We start from the raw sequence: 25,356 nt of genomic DNA, 5'->3' as shown, positions 1-25,356 counted from the left end.
TTAGCATGTTGAAGAAGAATAATAATGTTATGAGAATCATGATCTGTTACTTGTTGCGCTAAAGTTTCCAACCAAAAAGTTGAAGCTGCAGCAACATCCGCCAAAGATATAGCAGGTCTAAGAAGATTACCTGAACAAAAATAAGCTTTTCTTAGAAAGGATTCAATTTTCCTATCTAAAGGATCCTTAAAGGAAGTACCATCTGCCGTAGGAATAGTAGTACGTTTAGCAAGGGTAGAGATAGCCCCATCAACTTTAGGGATTTTGTCCCAAAACTCTAATCTGTCAGACGGCACAGGATATAATTGCTTAAAACGTTTAGAAGGAGTAAATGAATTACCCAAATTATTCCATTCCCTGGAAATTACTTCAGAAATAGCACCAGGAACAGGAAAAACTTCTGGAATAACTACAGGAGATTTAAAGACCTTGTCTAAACGTTTAGATTTAGTATCAAGAGGACCAGAATCCTCAATTTCTAATGCAATTAGGACTTCTTTAAGTAAAGAACGAATAAATTCCATTTTAAATAAATATGAAGATTTATCAGCATCAACCTCTGAAACAGAATCCTCTGAACTAGAAGAATCATTAGAATCAGAATGATGATGTTCATTTAAAAATTCATCTGGATAAAGAGAAGTTTTAAAAGACTTTTTATGTTTACTAGAAGGAGGAATAACAGGCATAGCCTTCTTAATAGATTCAGAAACAAAATCTCTTATGTTATCAGGAACACTCTGAACATTAGATGTTGATGGAACTGCAACAGGTAATGGTATTTTACTAAAGGAAATATTTTCTGCATTAACAAGTTTGTCATGACATTTAATACAAACAGCTGGAGGAACAGCTACCAAAAGTTTACAGCACATACACTTAGCTTTGGTAGTTCCAGCACCAGGCAGCGATTTTCCTGAAGTATCTTCTGACTCAGATGCAACATGAGACATCTTGCAATATGTAAGAGAAAAAACAACATATAAAGCAAAATTGATCAAATTCCTTAAATGACAGTTTCAAGAATGGGAAAAAATGCCAAAGAACAAGCTTCTAGCAACCAGAAGCAATGAAAAATGAGACTTAAATAATGTGGAGACAAAAGCGACGCCCATATTTTTTTAGCGCCAAATAAGACGCCCACATTATTTGGCGCCTAAATGCTTTTGGCGCCAAAAATGACGCCACATCCGGAACGCCGACATTTTTGGCGCAAAAGAACGTCAAAAAATGACGCAACTTCCGGCGACACGTATGACGCCGGAAACAGAAAAGATTTTTTGTGCCAAAAAAGTCTGCGCCAAGAATGACGCAATAAAATGAAGCATTTTCAGCCCCCGCGAGCCTAACAGCCCACAGGGAAAAAGTCAAATTTTTTTTTTTTTAAGGTAAGAAAAAATGATTGATTCAAATGCATTATCCCAAATATGAAACTGACTGTCTGAAAATAAGGAATGTTGAACATCCTGAGTCAAGGCAAATAAATGTTTGAATACATATATTTAGAACTTTATAAAAAAGCGCCCAACCATAGCTTAGAGTGTCACAGAAAATAAGACTTACTTACCCCAGGACACTCGTCTACATGTTGTAGAAAGCCAAACCAGTACTGAAACGAAAATCAGCAGAGGTAATGTTATATATATAAGAGTATATCGTCGATCTGAAAAGGGAGGTAAGAGATGAATCTCTACGACCGATAACAGAGAACCTATGAAATAGACCCCGTAGAAGGAGATCATTGAATTCAAATAGGCAATACTCTCCTCACATCCCTCTGACATTCACTGCACGCTGAGAGGAAAACCGGGATCCAACCTGTTGCGGAGCGCATATCAACGTAGAATCTAGCACAAACTTACTTCACCACCTCCATAGGAGGCAAAGTTTGTAAAACTGATTTGTGGGTGTGGTGAGGGGTGTATTTATAGGCATTTTGAGGTTTGGGAAACTTTGCCCCTCCTGGTAGGAATGTATATCCCATACGTCACTAGCTCATGGACTCTTGCTAATTACATGAAAGAAATAGCTATTTACTAATCAGCTGATTATTTCACCTGTGCTCCAGTTTAGACATCCTCAAAATCTGGCCTGTTAGGGAGGTCTGAGGACAGGTTTGACAACCAGTGGCTTAACCCATCTGTGCAGGTTAAACACAGAGTTGCAGGGTCTCTAGTGTTAAAATGACATTCTATACCGATTTGCCCTTTAACAAGAATTCTTTGGATACTTGCAAGTGGTAAAAAGGTTGAGAAAGACTAATACTGTATTTCTGAGCTTTATTTGGATAAGACACGGTCAGTGTTGAGGTTATGAGACTTACCCAGATTTAACAGATCTTTAGTGGCCCAGCTTATACAGTAATGCAGTAATAGTTGTTCCAGTAACTCCTTCTCGTCTAAAAACTCCAACTTCTCAATTCTGTGGAGCAAACAGGTTAATAAATCAATGTGCACATTGCCTTTAAAGATATCCATTATTTTATTGGAATCTGGAACATTTGCTGATAAAATTTAAGAACAATTATAAAGATTAGGGGAAGGTAAAGTCAAAATTAAACTTTCATGGCTCAGATAAAGCCTGCAATTGTAAACAACTTTCTAATTTACGTATTCTATCTAATTTGCTTTGTTCTCTTGTTATCATTTGTTAAACCATTAAGAACCTCAATGTACCCTGTACATCGCTCGTGTTTTGGAATTTAATAGCTCAGCCAACAGAAAGACTGCACTATTACAACCTTCCTGCCTCCTGCAGGCCTATTACAGCATGGTCTTGCGGTGCCATCAGAAAAGCAAGCCCCATAGAAAGGCCGTTATATAAGGGTTAAAAAGAATTTCTAGGCAGGCTCTGGAGCAGTAATGCTAAACTGGGAGCTAGCTGCTGAATGGCGGCTACACATGTCTCTTTTTATTAGCTCTCCTAATGTATTCAGCTAGCTCCCAGTAGTGCACTGCTGCTCCTTCTACAAAGGATAGCAAGAAAATGAAGCAAATTTGATAAACGTAATTTGGAAAGTTGTTTCAAAGTGCATGTTGGGTATCATGTCCCTTTAAGTGTTCATCTCTTAGATGTTCTAAACTGAGAACGTTACTAAAAAACTACATAAGGTTTCAGTTATTTAGGATTGTATTATAGATCTACAGTATAGCGTTTCTTGGTTAGAGCTACAAAAGATAATACATTAAACTTTCTAGCTGAACTCAGTACTAAATTCCTATTAAAATTGTTCATTCTACACATAAATATATATAAAAAATTGCAACACACTTTTATTATTTATTTTGCTTGTTTTCCTATAATCGAACTTTAAAAATTGTATTATTTTCACTTCCTCCAACTAGGCTGGAGTACATCATGCAGACTTCAGGAACCTGACTCAGAAAAATGCTACTCAACGATAGCTTGGTCGGAGCCCTCATTTATATATCTGTCCCTATACTATAAAGTAGATAACAAACATACTACAGAATCTTTAAAAAAGGATTATGTTCCTAAATTGTACAATAATGCATATGTTTTTTTACAAAATGAGAGTTTAAATGCTTTTAAAATACAGTGCTTAGTTGCTGTATACTGTGCTTATATATAAAAATGACTTAAATGAAAGAATAGAAGAAGAACAGATCAGAAAATGATGTCCTCATACAGGGGCAGATTTATCAAGCTGTCAACCGGCCCCAATGCATCCGTTTCCCCACGAGCCTCGTCCACCACCTCTGAGGCGGCGGACAGGAATCAGCCCGATCGGATACGATCGGGTTGATTGACACCCCCTGCTAGTGGCCAATAGGCCGCAAATCTGCAGGGGGGCGGTATTGCACAAGCATTTTACATGGAATACTTGTGCAATGATAAATGCCGACAGCGTATAGTGTTGGCATTTGTCAATGTAGGGTGGACATGTCTGACCTAACATGATAATCGGCCCCTTAGAGTACAGATATTTTCTTCTGACAAAATGTTCACACGCACCATATGCAGATATTGCACTGTATCAAAGGAATCTGCACAGAAAAATGAAACTGAAGCTTAATAAAGCTAACTTAAGTTAAACGTAATTAACCACAAAAATTATTTGCATATTGCTATCAAGAACTCATAGCTGCAGAACTACTTATTTATTGAATAACGTAGCTATAACTATCTGGCCTTGAAGGGAATATACCGACTATGTACCTTATAACATCATCTTGGGGCAGGTTGCTGTACACTTTAGTCATGTCCCAGGCATGTGCGGTTTCCCAGCCGTTTCCCAGTAATCTCTCAGTCTGTAAAAAAAGAAAACTTTAAAGGTTGTGCAGTAGACAAATGTTTACATAATGTTAATGGTATTTATGGATGAGTTTATTATTATTAGTATCAGTTATCTGTAGAGCGCCAACAGATTCTGCAGCGCTATAAACATGGGTCTAATATGCAAGGTGACAATTTTGGGAGACAAATGGATAGAGGGCCCTGCCAAGAGTTGCACTGTTGTAAATCAGGTCTCATTAAAGAGATGGTAAACTCTCCCCTTTTTAAAATCAGATCTGGAATGTAAGCGCTATTTTAGATGGAGTTTTATTCATTATGTGTAATGAAGATGCAGTATAACATGCTTTTTAATATAGATATGAAATTCAAATACTGCATGCTCCTCCGCCCACTTCAAAAGTAACATTTTCTGTGAGCTAACAGATTGAATTGTTGTCCAATCAGCGCTCTGCCCATATGGCACTTTTGTTGTAGCTAGAGCATTGATTGGAGAGTAATTCAATCATTTAGCTGACAGGAAAATTGACTTTTGAAGTGGGTGGTGTAACATGGGGTATTTGAATTTCATATCTATATTAATAACGAAGTTATAGCGCATCTTCATTACACATAATGAATAAAACTCCATCTAAAATAGCGCTTACATTCCAGATCTGATTTTAAAAAGGGGAGAGTTTACCATCACTTTAAGGTGATCTACAAAACAGCTGGGCTTGTAGGTTTACGTGTTAAATGCAATTATAGAAGTTTCTCACTAAGTAGAGTTGGTGTATATAAGCATCAAAGGATTTCTGCACTGGTAAAAATAACTCCCAAGAAATTAAGCAAAGCGTTTGCACTTGAGGAGTGTTACAAATGCTTTATTCCAGAACAACTTACGCATTTCATGCCAACACCAGGCACTTAGTCATAGGTAACCCATGGTGCACCACTGCACCTCTTTAACCCTTTGAGTGCTAATGACGGCTCTGAGCCGTCACAGAGTTTCCCACTCTGGTGCTAATGACGGCTCAGAGCCGTCACTAGCACTCTCCCATCTTGAGGGAGATCTGGGGGCTCCCACCCGCTCCTACCCCGGCGATCGTGCCTGTAAAGTGACAGGAATTGCGCAATAACGTGATGACGTCACCGCCCAACTTTATTTATACTTAACAATGTTAAGTATAGGAGCAGGGGGCATGCTGCTTAGAAGCCTGTATCTCAGGCATCTAAGCAGCTACAGATCCCCAAGACCCACCATTGGAAAGGCAATTGCCAACAGTGTAAGTCTTGGGAGTCGGAAAAAAATAATAAAAAAATAATAAAAAAAATTGAAAAAATAAACAAAACATTAAAAAATCTTAGCACCAAGGTGGGAAAGTGCTTAGCACTCAAAGGGTTAAAAAGGGACTCACACCAATCACATGCCTGCGTGAAATTGCCAGCACTAGAAAGGATGTAGCCAAATTTTTCTTTCATGATTAAGATAGAGAATACAATAAAAAATGTTTCCAATTTACTTCTATTATCAAATTTGCTTCATACTCCATGTTATTCTTTGTTGAAGAGAGATACCCAAGTAGGTAGAATGCACATGCCTGTAGCACTGCAGACACGTGCAAACTACTGAGCTTACATCCTTGCTTTTCAATAAAGGAATAAAAAGATAACAAGAAAATTAATACAATTTGATAATAGAAGTAAATTGGAAAGTTGTACAATATATATATATATATATTAGTTTGCAAAATAAATTCTACTTTTTGTTTTGCAATTCTAATTAAGATAACAAAAATGCACACTCACTTTTTTACGCCTGTTCTTATACTTTTTAAAATTATTTGGTAATTTTCTACATTTTTTTGTGTTAAATGCTGTTTAGTTCTATGGGGTGCTTTTAAAAGACCCGGAAGTGTAAATTAACTTTCATGAGAGAAGTGTACAGTTGTTTTTTGTTTTTAAATGTCCAATTTAATTCAGTTATCAATTTCACCTCCTTCTCTTGGTCCTCCTATCCATGAGAGCATACCGAGGTACACTCAGGAGCGTGCCAATATAACATTGTGACTGACAATGTTGACATATACTGTTTAAAGTGAATGTAAATTTTGATGCTAAAGTTCCCGGTTTTTAAAAATTCGATTAAAAACAGGAGCATTTTAATGCATCAACATTTACATTTCACTCCTGTTGTGAAAAATAACTTGCCTTTTAAACTTGACAGCAGCTCCAGCTTCCTCCGGTCGTCGCAAACCATTTCTGTTAGAAATGATGGATAGGTCATCCTCCAATCACGGCTTCCCCCCGGGGGAATCAGTGTCTGATTCAACGTCGTGATTGGAGGAAGCCGGATTCCTCATTTTAGACCCAGGGAGGCTTTGCAACGGGCGGAGGAAGCTGGAGCTGCTGTCAAGATTAAAAGGTTAGTTTTTCTTTCTCAACAGGAGTGAAATGTAAATTTTTATGATTTAAAGTGCCGCTGTATTTAATTGAATTTTTAAAAACCGGGCACTTAAGCATCAAAATTGACATTCACTTTAAATTTTTATTTCCATGTCTCTTAAAAAAAAAAAAAAAAAGTATTGCATGGCCAATTCTTTCCACGGAGAAACTAAGGGCAAATCATTGCAATATGATCAGGACAAGCAGCGCATATCATTCCAGTCTTATCAAAGAAGTCTGAAGGGCAAGTTTGTGACCCTTGAAAACATGGGACAGATCATCACAGTGAAATAAAAAATAAATGCAGACACTACAAATACATCATTATTTAATGCAAACTGACAAATAGCCAGGCTTAAGACTCCTATAAAAAACATTTATATAGATGTAAGTGCCAGAAACCTCCATGAATAATAAAGATTTCAAATCTAATACAATAGAGCAGACATATACTTCACATACTTCATAGGCGTTAACTGAAAAAAAAGTTTTATTTGACTATCACATAGCAATAAATAAGTTGCCCCATTGGTCAGAGAAAAAAAAAAAAAAAAAAAGGAGGGATAATAAAAATACATGAAATTGAAATTTCAACGTCAATAAATAAAGTTTTATTGGAGCACAGCAACTCTTATTCCTTTATGGATCGTCTATGGAGGTGTGACGTATAGGGTTTTACCAACCATGCAAAAGTCACCTGCTGTCACAGAAAGGGTTAACAGTTCAGTGGGAGCAAGGGTTAACAAACACTCTCTAGTCTGTACTAGATGCCCAAACTCCCTTTTAATGCCAACCACACTAAAACTATCTCTGCTGCCACCACGTTCAGATAATTCAATAGGAAATCATAAGGAAAACACAGACTAACAGATTAAAAATCCCAAAACAAAATTTGACAAAAATCAATCTAAAAACCCAATACTGTTTCTACCAGCCTCTTCAATAACGTGGTACAAATATTAGACAAAAACTTAAAGGGACACTCAAGTCAAAATTAAAAACTTTCAGATAGAGCAGCCAATTTTAAACAACTTTTTAATTTACTTCCATTAACAAAATGTGCACAGTAATTTTAGATTTAAACATTTTTAATCACCAGCTCCTACTGAGCATGTGCAAGAATTCACAGAATAAACGTATATGTATTTGTGATTGGCTGATGGCTGTCACATGCTACAGGGGGAGTGGAAATAGACATAAAACTTTCAAAATTGTCAGAAAAACAAAACAACTACTCATTTGACGTTCAGACTAAGGGGGAGATTTATCATACCCCGGGCAGACATGATTTGCTATAGCGAATCATGTCCGCTCTGCATCGCTAAATGCCGACATATGCTGTCGGCATTTAACATTGCACAAACAGTTCTGGTGAACTGCTTGTGCAATGCTGCTCCTGCAGATTCGCGGCCAATCGGCCGCTAACAAGGGGTTTCAATCAACCCAATCGTATTTGATTGTGCGGATTGATGTCCAGAGCCTCAGAGGCAGCAGTCTTAACTTGTACGGCTGGTTGGTAAATTGGCCCCCATGTGCTATTGCATTGTCTCAACCAGAGACCGCAAAAACTGACTTGACTGACCCGAAAGTCCACTAAGAGACACTGTCACACAATAGACGGTCCCCCACCCTCACAATGAAAGGAAACTCACCCAAAATCCTCAAGGGGACAAGACAAAGGAGGACCGAGAAAACTGCAAGGTCTCTGAACACAAGAAAAAAACACTTTCGAGAGTGGGCCCCGCTCACAGAGACCCGAATGGACCCAACAGGGAAGGAGGCCATGCCTATACCAAGCGAAACCCGGGAAAATAATACTAGGCAGAGGAAGCTTGCAAGGATAAGAAGCAGCCCTCAACAAAGACAGACCACATAAAACAGCCTCTCAGAGGGCACGCTCCAGGCAATCTAAGCCACCAGACCTACTCCCAGGTCCCTAAAAAAAAAAAAAAAAAAAAAAGGAGGAACAACCCCCCCCCTCCCCCCCGAGAAGGAGAATATACCCTCAGGACCTGAAAGAAGAGTAAACCCTCTCTTGTCAAAGGAGCAAGGAAAATCCATCTCCTAGGAAACTGAGCTATCAAGATAAACTCAATAAGTTCACACATCCAGAAGAGACTGCGACCCATAGACCGCTTGGGCATCCTGATCTGTAGACCCACACCCAGCTCAGCTGGACCGACCCAGCCACAGGGATCCAATACAGGGAACAAAAGAATCCCGAAACTGGTACAGGAACGAACGTAAAGATGGTACAGCCATCTCCCCAAAGTACAAGTATAACTTGACTCTGAAAACAGACAAGGACATAGACCTAAGGATCCGTCCAAATAAAGGCCCGACAGTCTGACTTGGAGCCAGCATGACCCCGGGTGGAACCAATTCCACTCTCCACTTCCCGACCAGGAGAAACCCTAAGAAAGGACTCCATCCCCATAGGAGGGAGAATATCCCCTTAAATAAAAAGGGGAAGAAGCCGGAAGGGCAACAACTGTCCTCAAGGCCCAAAGCCACCGGCCAATTGGGAAGAAAAATCCCCAACACAAATGTCCTAGAAAGGACCCCCCTACAGGTAGCTTTGCCAAACAGAGGCACAGCCGACTCATTTCCTGCAGAGCAGAGAATCCACAGGTACCCTGGCAAACTGACACCATTAATGGCTGGGGCCTTCACCACCTCCTATGACCAGACCCCTGCGGACTAGAATATCTCAGTCGCCACACAGTCGGAAATGCGGATATTGGAAAACAGAGTAACCACGCCAGGACACAGGGTGAACCGTACAGTCCAAAATGCGCGCCCAGCCAAAAGGCTGTGACACTTCTAAAGGCCTCAAAGTTCCAAACCACGAGCCCATAAACCTCACATATAAGCAGAATGAATCACATAACAAACATGATTAAAAAAACCCTGTCCAATAACTCCCCTCAGGAGATATTAACCCTCAATTCCAAGATCTAACAGAGACCCTTATGTTATAAGTTAAACTCGCGAGGAGCTTTAGCCTCACGGGAAACGTCACGTTACAGTTATTGAATAAAGTAAAATGAAACCATTTTACCGGAATTAACACCGTGGAACAGGAACACGGCCTTTCAAGTGTGACGAATAGTAGCATCGCCTCCGCCATGGACTTGAGAGAAGAAAGCAGGCAGCGAAGTGAAGTTTGACAATGCTGATTGCTTGAGGAGCTGTTAATATGAGTTGGGATGGTTTTGCAGAAAGAAACTTCCTGCATCTCCGGACTCTAACTTTCATCCAAGCCCTCACTGAGAGACTGATAGGACTACTTAAAACTCCTGTCCCATGTCGAAGAGTACTACCCTCCATAAGAGACAATAAACAAAAATTAAAATTCTGACACGTCTCTGCCAACCTCCTGAGATGAAAGGCAAAGAATGCCTGGGGGATGAGGGAAGTGGGAGGAGTATTTAAGCCTTTGACTGGGGTGTCTTTGCCTCCTCCTGGTGACCAGGTTCTTATTTCCCAAAAGTAATGAATGCAGCTGTGTACTCTTTCCATTTAAGAAGAAAAAGTTAACATTACACAAAGCAAAAGATTTTAAAACAAAAAGAAGAAATATCAGAACCCAATACAGTACTCTAGCTCAGATATCTGTGCCAAGGGAGTTGGCAAGTAAAGATGGTCACTTACGTTGTTCCCTGCAGCCTCTGATGTAGAATGACAACATTATTTTGCTGAAATCCAAGTTAAATACATTTTTGCCCTGAGGTCAGGTTTCTGACCAGGTCCCTTTAAGAGTGGGCAAGGAAGGTAGATACCCTACAGCCCTGGCTAAAGTTACTGAATAATTTATATATTTGTATGTAAATCCTGTACATATACCCATATAAGCAAACCCCTCTTGACATTATTTTGATACCAAATATGACTGAGCAGACCAGATTGCGTATAATAAAGTTTGCCCAAGTGAAACTTACAAACTATTTATGGCAAGAGGTCTGTTTTTAAGGATAAACAGAAAAATACTCATCTGAAATTACAAAATAAGCACACAGAGAAAAAGTTAACCCCTCACAACCTAAAATAATAAGGTCTTCAGGACATGCTGCATACGTGCTAGAAGAATTTATTAGATACAACAGAGACCGTATGTGGCACTTTATCACTTTCTGCTGTTTGGTGCACTACAATATATGTTTTAAAACAATATTCATAACTCAAAGGAAACCGTCAGAAAAACTAGAAAATTTACAACAGAATCTTCATACAGCAGAAATTCTAAACAAAAAAAATGAGACTGCCCCCAAATTAAGCTTCCAAGTGTCATATACTTTGTATTTCATCAATAAAAAATGTACAGAATTTCATTATCACTATCTATTGTTATATAAAGTGTCTGCACAATATATTAGATTTTACCCATAAAGCCTAAAACACTTACTACCTAGCCCATTACAGATAAAGTGAGCCGACCCCCTTGCTCTAATGAGCTACAGACTAAACTACAGAGACATATGATAAATGTAATATCTGAGGTTTTTTTATTATTAGAAAAAAAAAAGTTCCTTCAAAAACAAAAGCTATTATTATTTCTGTGCTAAAAAAAAAAAAAAAGATGAAAAAGCAAAAAAAAATGAAAAGAAAATGCTTAAAATAAGTATAATTTTGAGGGAAAAATACAGTTTTTAGGAAAGACTGGACATAAAAACTGCACTTTTTTCTTTGTAGTTTATGGTTTTTTTATTCTGTCAAATCCCTCAATGTATTTTTCATATTTTCAAAGAGTTTAGAGATGCCAAAAAATTGTGGAAGCTAAACGTGTGATGGCTTCTTACCATGGAACTTAAAAGGGACATGAAACCCAACAATTCAGATAGAGCATACAATTTTAAACAACTTTCCAATTTACTTATATTATCTAAGTTTCTTCATTTTCTTGGTATCCTTTGTTGAAAAGCATATCTAGATAGGCTCAGGAGCTTGGAGCTACCTGCTAATTCATGGCTGTACGTTAATGCCCATTTTCATTGGCTTACAAAATGTGTTCAGCTAGCTCCGAGGAGTGCATTGTTGCTTCTTCAATAAACAATATCAGAGAATGATGCAAAATTGATATCAGATGTAAATTGGAAAGTTGTTTAAAAAATGCATAATCTGTCTGAATCATGGAAGAATCACAAAAGAAAAATGTTGGGTTTCATGTCTCTTCAAGGGGAAAAAAAAAAAAGTGCTTCATTTGTGCGACGCATGTAACGTAGTTTAATTTAAATCGGACCTAACGTGAGAACAGAGTAAAAGCAAGTGACAATTCAAAGGAGTGGCCCTGAGCACATAGAAATAAGGACAGTGTCCTCTGAGACAAGAACTGGGGTTAAATACCTTGAGATAATCACTTCTACACCTCAACAGTCACAAAGAATCCTAACGTCATCTGCACACTATATACAACACAGAACTGCAGGGATTAACTAGGATGAAGAGGCAATAAAAGGAAAATGTTCTCTTAATCCTGAAGAAAAAAAAAAACATGACGAAAATCTGCATATAAGGGAAGCCCATTTTATTTTAGTTATATAGCTGATGTTAGGCAACATTCACAAACTTACATATGTGCATACTAACAAGGTTGTGTAGAAATTGGTAATGTATAAAACTTTGGTTTGCCTCCATTTTATGGTCATTACCGTTACAGTAACGAGTTGTACCACATCTGCAATTGTATAAACTTATTATATAACAATTGTATTAAAAATAAAAAATTGAACAATGTGTTATAGTGACACAAAATAACAAAAGTAATGAATAATATATATAATAAAAGGGGGGGGACTCTCTCCTTTGGGGTCTAGTTGTCTCAGACGATATTGTCCTATGGTGGCGCCTCTCTTTTTCCGTTTCTCTCAGGAAAGGTCATCACGTCGCTCTGCATTGGGAGTGCTGCTGCAGTTTCAGGATCCGCATGAGGTTTCTCCTCTACGCTATACACAAGCGCACCTCGTTAGGGCTATTTGCTCTATTGACTGATTACACTATTTGGTTCTCTTGGGAGGTACCAGTGACCAAGGACATTACTGGGACTATATTGACATTATGTTGAATATAATTATTTTTATTTATACATATCCCTTTGTATCACTATTTTGACACATTTATTTTATATAACAATTATCAGTTTGGAAAATCACTGTAGAAGACGGAGTAATTCAGCTAGCTGCAGAGCTACCTGTAAACTGTGCACATGCATTTAGCTTGTGAGCGCATGGTTTTCCCCTTTGTGTGGTCTATGGGACTAAAGATAATACACTACTGAAGCATCCTTGTCACTCATTTTGTGCACGTATAAACAAAATCATATATGCTAAAGCATCGCTTACTAAAAGATACAGTCAACACCAAAATTGTTATTGTTTAAAAAGATAGATAATGCCTTTACTACCCATTTCCCAGCTTTGCACAACCAACATGTTATATTAATACACTTTATTACATTTAAACCTCTATTTGTGCCTGTTTCTAAGCCACTACAGACAGCCTCTTATCACATGATTTTTTATTAGCTTTTCACAACAAGAGACTGCTAGTTCATGTGGGCCATATATATAACATTGTGCTCATGCCGTGGGTTGTGGCAGACACTGCACTAATTGGATAAAATGCAATCATTACAGAATTTTTTGGGGTTTAGTGTCCCTTTAAACAATAAAAATGTTTGCGTTGACTGTCCCTTTAAAAATTACACGGCAATACATTTTGTATTATGTTAATAAAGTATTTACAAGAAAAATATATATTTCTGTTTTTGTGGGCGATGCTACATACACTTCCTGTTTCAAAATCAAATTCAGCTGCAACATAAAAGGACATGATACCCAAATGTTAAAGCACTTGAAAGCATCTGTAAGAGGCTTATTAGAAAAGATCACCTGAACATCAATGTGAACAATAAAGATATTTTACATCAACATTTCCTCAGTAGCCAAATTCAATAGTAAAAGAACTTTAAGCAGCCAATCAGGATGCAAGTCCGGGGACTTGCAAGGGTGGCATGTGCAGCACAGTCATGTTATTTCCTTCCTCAGTTTAAGGAAGTGTGATTGGCTTTTTTTCATGCAGATGAAAGTAAAAATAGTATCTCTGGATTTTAAAACACTTACTCTGGTGAGCTGAAGAAATTCTGAGATAAAATAGGTTTTACCTAGAGGCTCAGGTGATATTTCCTTTATTTTTACAGTTATGCTGCATCACTTTCAAGTGATTTAGCAAAAGGAGTATTATGCTCCTTTAATGCAATATACATTTAATATGTTTAAACTTTTTAGAAACTCTTCAATTTACTTCTATTATGAGAACTGAATTTGTTCTCTTGACATCCTTTGTTGAAAAGTATACCTAGGTAGACTCAGGAGCGACAATGCTGTTCTGGGAGCTAGCAGCTAATTTGTGGATAAGCACTTGTATACCTAGTCGTTGGCTCACCTAAGTTGTTTAGCTAGCTCATGGTAGTGCATTGCTGCTGGTGCGGACTTTGAAGGAGTAAACATATAGTTATACACCGAACATTTTCATTGTCACACTACTAACACATTAGTGCACCTTTAAAGGGACGTAAAACCCCAAATTGTTCTTTCGTGAAACAGAGAGCAATTTAAAAAACAAAAAACAAAAAAAAAAAACTTTCCAATTTACTTCTATCATCAATCTCATTCTCTAGGTATCCTTTGTTGAACAAACAATGCACTGCTGGGAGCTAGCTGAACACATTGGTAAGCCAATGACAAGAGACATGTTTGTGCAGCCACCAATCGTCAGCTAGCTTACACTTCCTGAGTTTACCTAGGCATGTTTTGTAATAAAAGATAGCAAAAGAACTAAGCAAATTTGATAACCAGGAATAATTTGGGAAGTTGTTTCAAATGCTCTATCTGAATCCTGAAGGAAAATAAAATTTTCTCCAACATTGGTGTGTCCGGTCCACGGCGTCATTCATTACTTGTGGGAAATGTTCTCCCCCACAGGGAAAGGCAAGGAGAGCACACAGCAAGAGCTGTCCATATAGCTCCCCCTCTGGCTCCGCCCCCCAGTCATTCTCCTTGCCGCTCTGAACAAGTAGCATCTACCACGGGGATGGCGAGGAGTTTGTGGTGTTAGTTGTAGTTTTTTATTCTTCTATCAAGAGTTTGTTATTTTAAAATAGTGCTGGCTTGTACTATTTACTCTATAACAGAAAAGTGATGAAGATTTCTGTTTAAGAGGGCTATGATTTTAGCACAAGTAACTAAAATCCATTACTGTTACCACGCAGGACTGTTGAAACAAGAGAACTTCAGTTGGGGGTAACAGTTTGCAGACTCATCTGCTTCAGGTATGACTAGTCTCCTTCTAACAACACAGGCTAATGCTAGATGACAGTCATTTTTCCCCTCAGGGGAAACGGTAAGCCATTTTTCTTTCACCTCAGCAAAAAAGATAACAGGCTTCCCCTTTTTGTTTTTTATGCTGGTAGACACTGTTAGGGGCTAAATCGATTGGTTTTTATTACAATATTATACCATTTGAAATATTTTATAAGCTCACATACACTTGGGAACGTTTTTTATTGATCTGGCTTATTTTAGACACCTAAATCTAGTCAGGAAGGCCCCTTCACTCTAGTGTGCCGAGGGAGGAAGCCTCATTTTGGCACTTCAGCTGTGCAGTTGAATTTCAAGGCAGTGCATGCAGATTCATGTGAGAGGGTCCTGTGGTTCAGAAAGTGACTACAAAAGGCTTTTTTCTGTGAATGGTGACCCCTAAGGAAGGTAAAAAGCTGCAGCAAGGCTGTAGCTGGGATTGTGGTGTGTAAAAACGGTTAAATCCAACAATTAGCTCCGGTTTGCTTGTTTTAAGAGCTAGAGTCTCCATATTTGCTGTGCAATACTTTCTAAGCATTAAGACACTGGGGTCCAAATTTCAGAAAAATCGGATATTGCCTTCATAGTTTTTTGAACATTCAGAAATAAAGGTGTCATTTTATTATTTAAAGAGACAGTAACGTTTTTGTTTAAAATTGTTTTTATTGCATTGTTTGCCTGCCTAAATCTGTTTAACATGCCTGTTCCATCAGATAACCTATGTTCTGTGTGTATAGAGACAAATGTGGTTCCCCCTTCGAGTGATTGTGATAATTGCGCCATAGCGTCCAAACAAAATCAGGACAGCTCTGTTATTTTTCATAATGTTGCCCAAGATGATTTATCTAATGAAGGTAGTGGGGATAGCTCTACATCCTCTCCTTCTGTGTCTACACCAGCTTTGCCCGCGCAGGCGACACCTAGCGCGCCAGTGCTTATTTCTATGTAACAATTATCAGCAGTAGTGGATAATTCTATAGCAAATCTTTTATCCAAACTGCCAGTTTTTCAGAGAAAGCGTTATTGTTCAGTTTTAAATACAGATAAAAAGGATGAACAATCAGACGCTGACGATGCCTTATCTATTTTACCCTCACATCAATCGGAATTGGCTGTGAGGGAAGGGCTGTCTGAGGGTGAAATTTCAGACTCAGGAAAAATTTCTCAACAGGCAGAACCTGATCTAGTGGCATTTAAGTTTAAGCTAGAACATCTCCGCGCTTTGCTTAAGGAGGTTTTAGCTACTCTGGATGACTGTGATTCCATGGTAGTACCAGAGAAGTTGTGCAAATTGGACAAATTTTTAGAGGTCCCAGTGCACGACGACGCTTTTCCAATACCTAAGAGGGTAGCGAACATAGTGGAAAAGGAGTGGGAGAAGCCAGGTGTACCCTTTGCCCCACCTCCTATATTTAAGAAAATGTTTCCCATAGTAGACCCTAGAAGGGACGCATGGCAAACGGTCCCGAAGGTTGAGGGAGCTGTTTCAACACTAGCAAAGCGCACAACTATTCCTATAGAGGACAGCTGCGCTTTCAAAGATCCTATGGATAAAAAATTGGAAGGATTGCTTAAAAAGATTTTTGTTCAGCAAGGGTTCATCCTTCAACCAGCTACGTGTGTTATTACTGTCACTTCAGCGGCGTCCTTTTGGTTCGAAGAACTAGAAAGGTCGCTCCAGAAAGAGACTTCCTATGAAGAAGTCATGGACAGAATTCACGCATTAAAGTTAGCTAATTCCTTTATATTGGATGCCGCCTTTCAAATAACGAAATTGGCGGCGAAAAACTCAGGTTTTGCTATAGTAGCGCGGAGGGCGCTTTGGCTAAAATCCTGGTCGGCAGACGTGTCGTCCAAGACTAAGTTACTGAATATTCCTTTCAAGGGTAAGACCCTTTTTGGGCCGGAATTGAAGGAAATTATTTCAGACATCACTGGGGGTAAGGGCCATGCCCTCCCACAGGATAGGCCTTTTAAGGCTAAGAACAAGTCTAATTTTCGTTCCTTTCGCAATTTCAGGAACGGACCGGCTAATAACTCCACTACCGCTAGACAAGAAGGTAACGCGGCCCAGCCCAAACCCGCTTGGAAGCCCATGCAAGGCTGGAACAAGGGTAAACAAACCAAGAAACCTGCTGCTGCTACCAAGACAGCATGAAGGGGTAGCCCCCGATCCGGGACCGGATCTGGTAGGGGGCAGACTATCTCTCTTCGCTCAGGCTTGGGCAAGAGATGTTCTGGACCCCTGGGCACTAGAGATAGTTTCCAAGGGATACCTGTTAGAATTCTAGGGACTTCCTCCAAAGGGAAGGTTCCACCTGTCTCGCTTATCTTCAGACCAGATAAAGAAACAGGCATTCTTACATTGTGTAAGAGACCTATCAAAGATGGGAGTGATAAACCCAGTCCCCTCCGGGGAAAAAGGTCTAGGGTTTTACTCAAACCTGTTTGTGGTTCCCAAAAAAGAGGGAACTTTCAGGCCAATTCTGGATTTAAAGATATTAAACAAGTTCCTCAGAGTTCCTTCCTTCAAGATGGAAACCATTCGGACAATCTTACCAACAATCCAGCAGGGTCAATTTTTGACTACCGTGGATCTGAAGGATGCGTATCTGCATATCCCAATCCACAAATCTCATCATCAGTTCCTGAGGTTCGCCTTTCTGGACAAACCATTACCAGTTTGTGGCTCTTCCATTCGGTTTAGCCACCGCTCCCAGAATTTTCACAAAGGTGCTAGGGTCCCTTCTAGCGGTCCTAAAACCGAGGGGCATCGCTGTAGCACCTTATCTAGACGACATCCTAATCCAAGCGTCGTCTCTTTCCAAAGCGAGGGCTCATACAGACATTGTGTTGGCTTTTCTCAGATCTCACGGGTGGAAAGTGAACATAGAAAAAAGTTCACTGTCACCGTCCACAAGGGTTCCTTTTCTGGGAACAATAATAGATTCTGTGGAAATGAAGATCTTTCTCACAGACGTCAGAAAGACAAAGCTTCTAAAAGCTTGTTGAGTTCTTCCCTCTATTCCTCAACCCTCCATAGCTCAATGCATGGAAGTAATAGGACTAATGGTCGCAGCAATGGATGTGGTTCCTTTTGCTCGAATTCATCTAAGACCATTACAGCTGTGCATGCTCAATCAGTGGAATGGGGACTATACAGACTTGTCTCCCCAAATTCAAGTAGACCAGGGACTCACTTCTCTGGTGGTTGACCCAGGATCACCTGTCTCAGGGAATGAGTTTCCGCAGACCGGAGTGGGTCATCGTCACGACCGACGCCAGCCTCTTGGGGTGGGGTGCGGTCTGGGACTCTCTGAAAGCTCAGGGCCTATGGTCGCGGGAAGAGTCGCTTCTCCCGATAAACATTTTGGAACTAAGAGCTATATTCAATGCGCTCCTGGCTTGGCCTCAGCTAGCGGAAGCCAGGTTCATAAGATTTCAGTCAGACAACATAACGACTGTTGCGTACATCAATCATCAGGGGGGAACAAAGAGTTCCCTAGCGATGAAGGAAGTAACCAAGATAATCCAATGGGCAGAGAATCACTCCTGCCATCTATCTGCTATTCACATCCCAGGAGTAGACAACTGGGAGGCGGATTATTTGAGTCGTCAGACTTTCCATCCGGGGGAGTGGGAACTCCATCCGGAGGTCTTTGTTCAGTTAACCCAATTATGGGGCATTTCAGACATGAATCTAATGGCGTCCCGTCAGAACTTCAAGATTCCTTGCTACGGGTCCAGATCCAGGGATCCCAAGGCGACTCTAGTGGATGCATTAGTGGCGCCTTGGTCGTTTAACCTAGCATATGTGTTTCCACCGTTTCCTCTCCTCCCCAGGCTCATAGCCAGGATCAAACAGGAGAAGGCCTCGGTGATTCTGATAGCTCCTGCGTGGCCACGCAGGACTTGGTATGCAGACCTGGTGAATATGTCATCGGCTCCACCATGGAAGCTACCTTTGAGACAGGACCTTCTAGTACAAGGTCCATTCGAACATCCCAATCTAGTTTCTCTGCAGCTGACTGCTTGGAAATTGAACGCTTGATTTTATCCAAGCGTGAGTTTTCAAATTCTGTGATTGATACTCTGGTCCAAGCCAGAAAACCTGTGACTAGAAGGATTTACCATAAAATATGGAAAAGATATATCTGTTGGTGTGAATCCAAAGGATTCTCCTGGAGTAAGATTAAAATTCCAAAGATTCTCTCCTTTCTCCAAGAAGGTTTGGATAAAGGATTGTCAGCTAGTTCTCTAAAAGGACAGATTTCTGCATTATCCGTCTTGTTGCACAAACGACTGGCAGCTTTGCCAGATGTACAAGCTTTTGTCCATGACTCCTCCTTGGAGTCTAAATTTAGTTCTTTCAGTTCTTCAAGGGGTTCCGTTTGAACCTTTACATTCCATAGATATTAAGTTACTATCTTGGAAAGTTCTGTTTTTGGTTGCTATTTCTTCTGCTAGAAGAGTTTCTGAATTATCTGCTTTGCAGTGTGATCCACCCTATCTGGTGTTCCATTCAGATAAGGTTGTTTTGCGTACTAAGCCTGGTTTTCTTCCAAAAGTTGTTTCCAACGAGAACATCAACCAGGAAATAGTTGTTCCTTCTTTGTGTCCGAATCCAGTTTCAAAGAAGGAACAATTTAGATGTTGTTCGTACTTTAAAGTTCTATTTAGAAGCAACAAAAGATTTTAGACAAACCTCATCCTTGTTTGTCGTTTACTCTGGTAAGAGGAGAGGTCAAAAAGCTACTGCTACCTCTCTCTCTTTCTGGCTGAAAAGCATTATCCGCTTGGCTTATGAGACTGCCGGACGGCAGCCTCCTGACCGTATCACAGCTCACTCTACTAGGGCTGTGGCTTCCACATGGGCTTATAAGAAGGAGGCTTCTGTTGACCAGATATGTAAGGCAGCGACTTGGTCTTCTCTGCACACTTTTGCCAAATTCTACAAATTTGATATTTTTGCTTCTTCGGAGGCTGTTTTTGGGAGAAAGGTTTTGCAAGCCGTGGTGCCTTCTGTTTAGGTAACCTGATTTGCTCCCTCCCTTCATCCGTGTCCTAAAGCTTTGGTATTGGTTCCCACAAGTAATGAATGACGCTGTGGACCGGACACACCAATGTTGGAGAAAACAGAATTTATGCTTACCTGATAAATTACTTTCTCCAACGGTGTGTCCGGTCCACGGCCCGCCCTGGTTTTTTTAATCAGGTTGAAATTTTTTTTCTTTATACACTACAGTCACCACGGCACCCTATAGTTTCTCCTTTTTCTCCTAACCGTCGGTCGAATGACTGGGGGGCGGAGCCAGAGGGGGAGCTATATGGACAGCTCTTGCTGTGTGCTCTCCTTGCCTTTCCCTGTGGGGGAGAACATTTCCCACAAGTAATGAATGACGCCGTGGACCGGACACACCGTTGGAGAAAGTAATTTATCAGGTAAGCATAAATTCTGTTGTTTTTCATGTCCCTTTAAAGGGACGTTGTACAGTTTACCTTTATTCTATCATTTGACAGCTACCTATATCAAAAATGTCAATACAGTACAACTATCTACAGAAAACATATGTACATAAGAGGCATAAGAAAAAAATCAACCTCCACTGGGGGATGGGAGAGAGAGCGAGAGCCCAGTCCTATCTAAAGGTTTTCCTGCAGCAGCTTTACATACAGTGAACTCTTATCTTGCCTGATTACACTGTACTTACATAAAGTTTGAAGGTGGCTTTAATTCTATACCTATTTAGTTTGGTTTCAAGCAGATAGTAATCTTCTTTTATTAGATTGCGCATGAGTCACAGTTGTAGTTTATACTACAAATAAAACATTAAACATGCTGGCGTAAGCGTAGATAAGACCAAGAAGACAGTATGTGACCCCCCATGAAAACAGCTGTGGTTAGTTGGTTGTCTGTTTACACATATTTACACAGTGAAGATCTTCCTATGAACTACGTCTATCCTTGTCGTTCCCTCCACCTCTCTCATCCCCAGGATGTCTCCCGTGCAGCACATACTGTACGCAACGCTTTGCCTCGCTCTGTTATATGGTCTCAAGCACTCTTTCAAAACCCATCTATTCAGGAAAACCCCAACTTCCCACCTAAATTGTCATCAACATTTCCTACACATAAACCCCTACGTTAATCACAAAAAAAAAGAAAAGAAAAAAAAAAGGACCAAGGAACATGTCCGTCAGACATCGATAACTGCCGAAAGCATATACTGTTGGCATTTATCATTGCACAAGCATTCCTTGTGAAATGCTTGTGCAATGCTGCCCCCTGCACATTCACAGCCAATCGGCCGCTAGCAGGTGTTGTCAATCAACTCGATCGTATGCGATCGGGCGGATTGCTGTCCGCCGCCTCAGAGGTAGCAGACGAGTTAAGGAGCAGCGGTCTTAAGACCGTAGCTTCTTAACTTCTGTTTCCGGCGAGCCTAAAGGCTCATGCGAAAACAGCTGCATATTAGCAGCATTCGGCCGTTAATAAAATCGCCCCCCCCCCCCCCCAAGTATGGACATTATATTTGCATATTTTTGGGGTTTTATTGACTGAGAGAAAAGACTAAAAATTCATAATTTATTATTTTGTAATGTCGATAGTAATTCCAAAATGTATGCACCTGTAGTGTTTAACTATGTTTTAGTTGAGACAAAAAAAAATAATAATAATAATAAATAAATGTATATTTCTATAGAAATTAAAAAATAAGTAGACAATGGATTAGGTTTTAAAACAATGTGCAATTGTATTTTTAGAAATAAAATGTGCATTTGGACTGAATATATACTTTTGTTTTCTTTAATTTGTTTGATAGAACCACGTATGAAAATTGTACAGATTTGTGTGTTGAAATCTTTTTAAAAACACATGTGCAATATGATAATTTGTTAAAAGAAATGTTCACATAATTATATAAAGCATCAAATAAATGTTAAACGCATTTGCACTTTTCCTAAAAACATAGGTTCTTTGGGTTCTGTGATTTATAAATTTTTTTTGCTTTATTTATATTTTTATTTGGCAATGCCTTATGAGAAGTATATTTTGTACTGATCAAATCATAAAATGGTTTATGTACTAGATATATAATGGTTGTAGATCTGAATCTTTCTAAAGATATAGTTTTCTGGAAATTGTTTTAAAATACAGCTTTATTGGTTCAAAACTTGAATTAATGCCAGGGTTCATTTTCTTAAACAATTGCAAAACAAAATAAAAAAAAATGGAAAAAAAAAAGGAAATTCCGGGATTTTAACTTTTTGATTAACAGAAATTAGAAACATACGCCTAGATTTAGAGTTTTGTCGGTAACAACCCGCGTAGCTAACGCTGGCTTTTTTCTGGCCACACCTTTTAAATACCTCTGGTATTGAGAGTTCACAGAATGGCTGCGTTAGGCTCCAAAAAGGGAGCGTACAGGCATATTTACCGCCACTGCAACTCTCGATACCAGAGTTGCTTACGGACGCGGCCAGCTTCAAAAACGTGCTCGTGCACGATTCCCCCCATAGAAAACAATGGGGCTGTTTGAGCTGAAAAAAAAACTAACACCTGCAAAAAAGCCGCGTTCAGCTCCTAACGCAGCCCCATTGTTGTCTATGGGGAAACACATCCTACGTCTGCACCTAACACTCTAACATGTACCCCGAGTCTAAACACCCCTAACCTTACACTTATTAACCCCTATTCTGCCGCCCCCGCTATCGCTGACCCCTGCATATTATTTTTAACCCCTAATCTGCCGCTCCGTAAACCGCCGCTACTTACATTATCCCTATGTACCCCTAATCTGCTGCCCCTAACACCGCCGACCCCTATATTATATTTATTAACCCCTAATCTGCCCCCCACGTCGCCTCCACCTGCCTACACTTAACCCCTAATCTGCCGAGCGGACCGCACCGCTATTATAATAAAGTTATTAACCCCTAATCCGCCTCACTAACCCTATAATAAATAGTATTAACCCCTAATCTGCCCTCCCTAACATCGCCGACACCTAACTTCAAACATTAACCCCTAATCTGCCGACTGGATCTCACCGCTATTCTAATAAATGTATTAACCCCTAAAGCTAAGTCTAACCCTAACACTAACACCCCCCTAAATTAAATATAATTTAAATCTAACGAAATTAATTAACTCTTATTAAATAAATTATTCCTATTTAAAGCTAAATACTTACCTGTAAAATAAATCCTAATATGGCTACAATATAAATTATAATTTATATTATAGCTATTTTAGGATTTATATTTATTTTACAGGTAACTTTGTATTTATTTTAACCAGGTACAATAGCTATTAAATAGTTAAGAACTATTTAATAGCTAAAATAGTTAAAATAATTACAAAATTACCTGTAAAATAAATCCTAACCTAAGTTACAATTAAACCTAACACTACACTATCAATAAATTAATTAAATACAATATCTACAAATAAATACAATGAAATAAACTAACTAAAGTACAAAAAATAAAAAAGAACTAAGTTACAAAAAAAAAAAATAATAATTTACAAACATCAGAAAAATATTACAACAATTTTAAACTAATTACACCTACTCTAAGCCCCCTAATAAAATAACAAAGACCCCCAAAATAAAAAAATGCCTTACCCTATTCTAAATTACTAAAGTTCAAAGCTCTTTTACCTTACCAGCCCTGAACAGGGCCCTTTGCGGGGCATGCCCCAAAGAATTCAGCTCTTTTGCCTGTAAAAAAAAACACATACAATACCCCCCCCCCCCCAACATTACAACCCACCACCCACATACCCCTAATCTAACCCAAACCCCCCTTAAATAAACCTAACACTAAGCCCCTGAAGATCTTCCTACCTTATCTTCACCATACCAGGTTCACCGATCGATCCAGAAGAGCTCCTCCGATGTCTTGATCCAAGCCCAAGCGGGGGGCTGAAGATGTCCATGATCCGGCTGAAGTCTTCATCCAAGCGGGAGCTGAAGAGGTCCATGATCCGGCTGAAGTCTTCTATCAACGGCATCTTCAATCTTCTTTCTTCCGGATCCATGTTCATCTTGCAGACCTCCGACGCGGAACATCCTGCTGGCCCGACGGACTACCGACGAATGAAGGCTCCTTTAAGGGACGTCATCCAAGATGGCGTCCGTCGAATTCCGATTGGCTGATAGAATCCTATTTAGATTTAAATAGGAATAATTTATTTAATAAGAGTTAATTTATTTCGTTAGAATAAAATTATATTTAACTTAGGGGGGTGTTAGGGTTAGGGTTAAAATTAGCTTTAGGGGTTAAAAAATTTATTAGAGTAGCGGTGAGCTCCGATCGGCAGATTAGGGGTTAATACTATTTATTATAGGGTTATTGAGGCGGGAGTGAGGCGGATTAGGGGTTAATAACTTTATTATAGTAGTGGTGCGGTCCGCTCGGCAGATTAGGGGTTAATAAGTGTAGGCAGGTGGAGGCGACGTTGAGGGGGGCAGATTAGGGGTTAATAAATATAATATAGGGGTCGGCGGTGTTAGGGGCAGCAGATTAGGGGTACATAAGTATAACGTAGGTGGCGGTCGGCAGATTAGGGGTTAAAAAAATTTATTAGAGTGGCGGCGATGTGGGGGGGCCTCGGTTTAGGGGTACATAGGTAGTTTATGGGTGTTAGTGTACTTTAGAGCACAGTAGTTAAGAGCTTTATGAACCGGCGTTAGCCCAGAAAGCTCTTAACTACTGACTTTTTTCTGCGGCTGGAGTTTTGTCGTTAGAATTCTAACGCTCACTTCAGCCACGACTCTAAATACCGGAGTTAGAAAGATCCCATTGAAAAGATAGGATACGCAATTGACGTAAGGGGATCTGCGGTATGGAAAAGTCGCGGCTGGAAAGTGAGCGTTAGACCCTTTCCTGACTGACTCCAAATACCGGCGGTAGCCTAAAACCAGCGTTAGGAGCCTCTAACGCTGGTTTTCACGGCTACCGCCAAACTCTAAATCTAGGCCTTATACTCTTTACCCACACCAACTTGTTTCTTAATCCAGAGCATTATACTTTAAGAAAACAAGTCCAATATTTTCAGGGTATGGCAGACATACTTCAAATTTCCGTTAAACCCCCTTTTTTTTTTTTTTTTAAATGTACCTAGAGAGATTCAATTATTCAATAAAGATATATTTTTTTGTTTATGTGTGGATGGTAATTTTTGGCTACTGTAGCCTCTTTCTTGATTTAAAATTAGAATTTGTATTCATATACATGGTATAAGGAACTTTGTAATTTATGTACTGAATACCGGATCAAATGCATGTATGTATCCTAAAATAACAGAGAAAATCAC

At 39.5% G+C, this 25,356-nt stretch overlaps 1 protein-coding gene across 1 annotated transcript in view; it reads right to left on the bottom strand.

Annotated features, from left to right (window-relative positions):
• Positions 1-25,356, bottom strand: part of LCMT1 (leucine carboxyl methyltransferase 1) — an 80,331-nt gene that overhangs the window by 10,753 nt on the left and 44,222 nt on the right. The window contains exons 9-10 of the mRNA XM_053695178.1: positions 4,180-4,271; positions 2,324-2,421 (exon numbers count right to left, since the gene is read on the bottom strand). Of these exons, the coding sequence (XP_053551153.1) occupies positions 2,324-2,421; positions 4,180-4,271 (190 nt within the window). The remainder of the gene's footprint in view (positions 1-2,323; positions 2,422-4,179; positions 4,272-25,356) is intronic.

This window comes from Bombina bombina, chromosome 11 (assembly GCF_027579735.1).
Source record: "Bombina bombina isolate aBomBom1 chromosome 11, aBomBom1.pri, whole genome shotgun sequence".
In the NCBI taxonomy this organism is placed as follows: Eukaryota; Metazoa; Chordata; class Amphibia; order Anura; family Bombinatoridae; genus Bombina; species Bombina bombina.
Note: the sequence above shows the minus strand (reverse complement) of the source record. Positions and strands in the feature narration are given on the sequence as shown.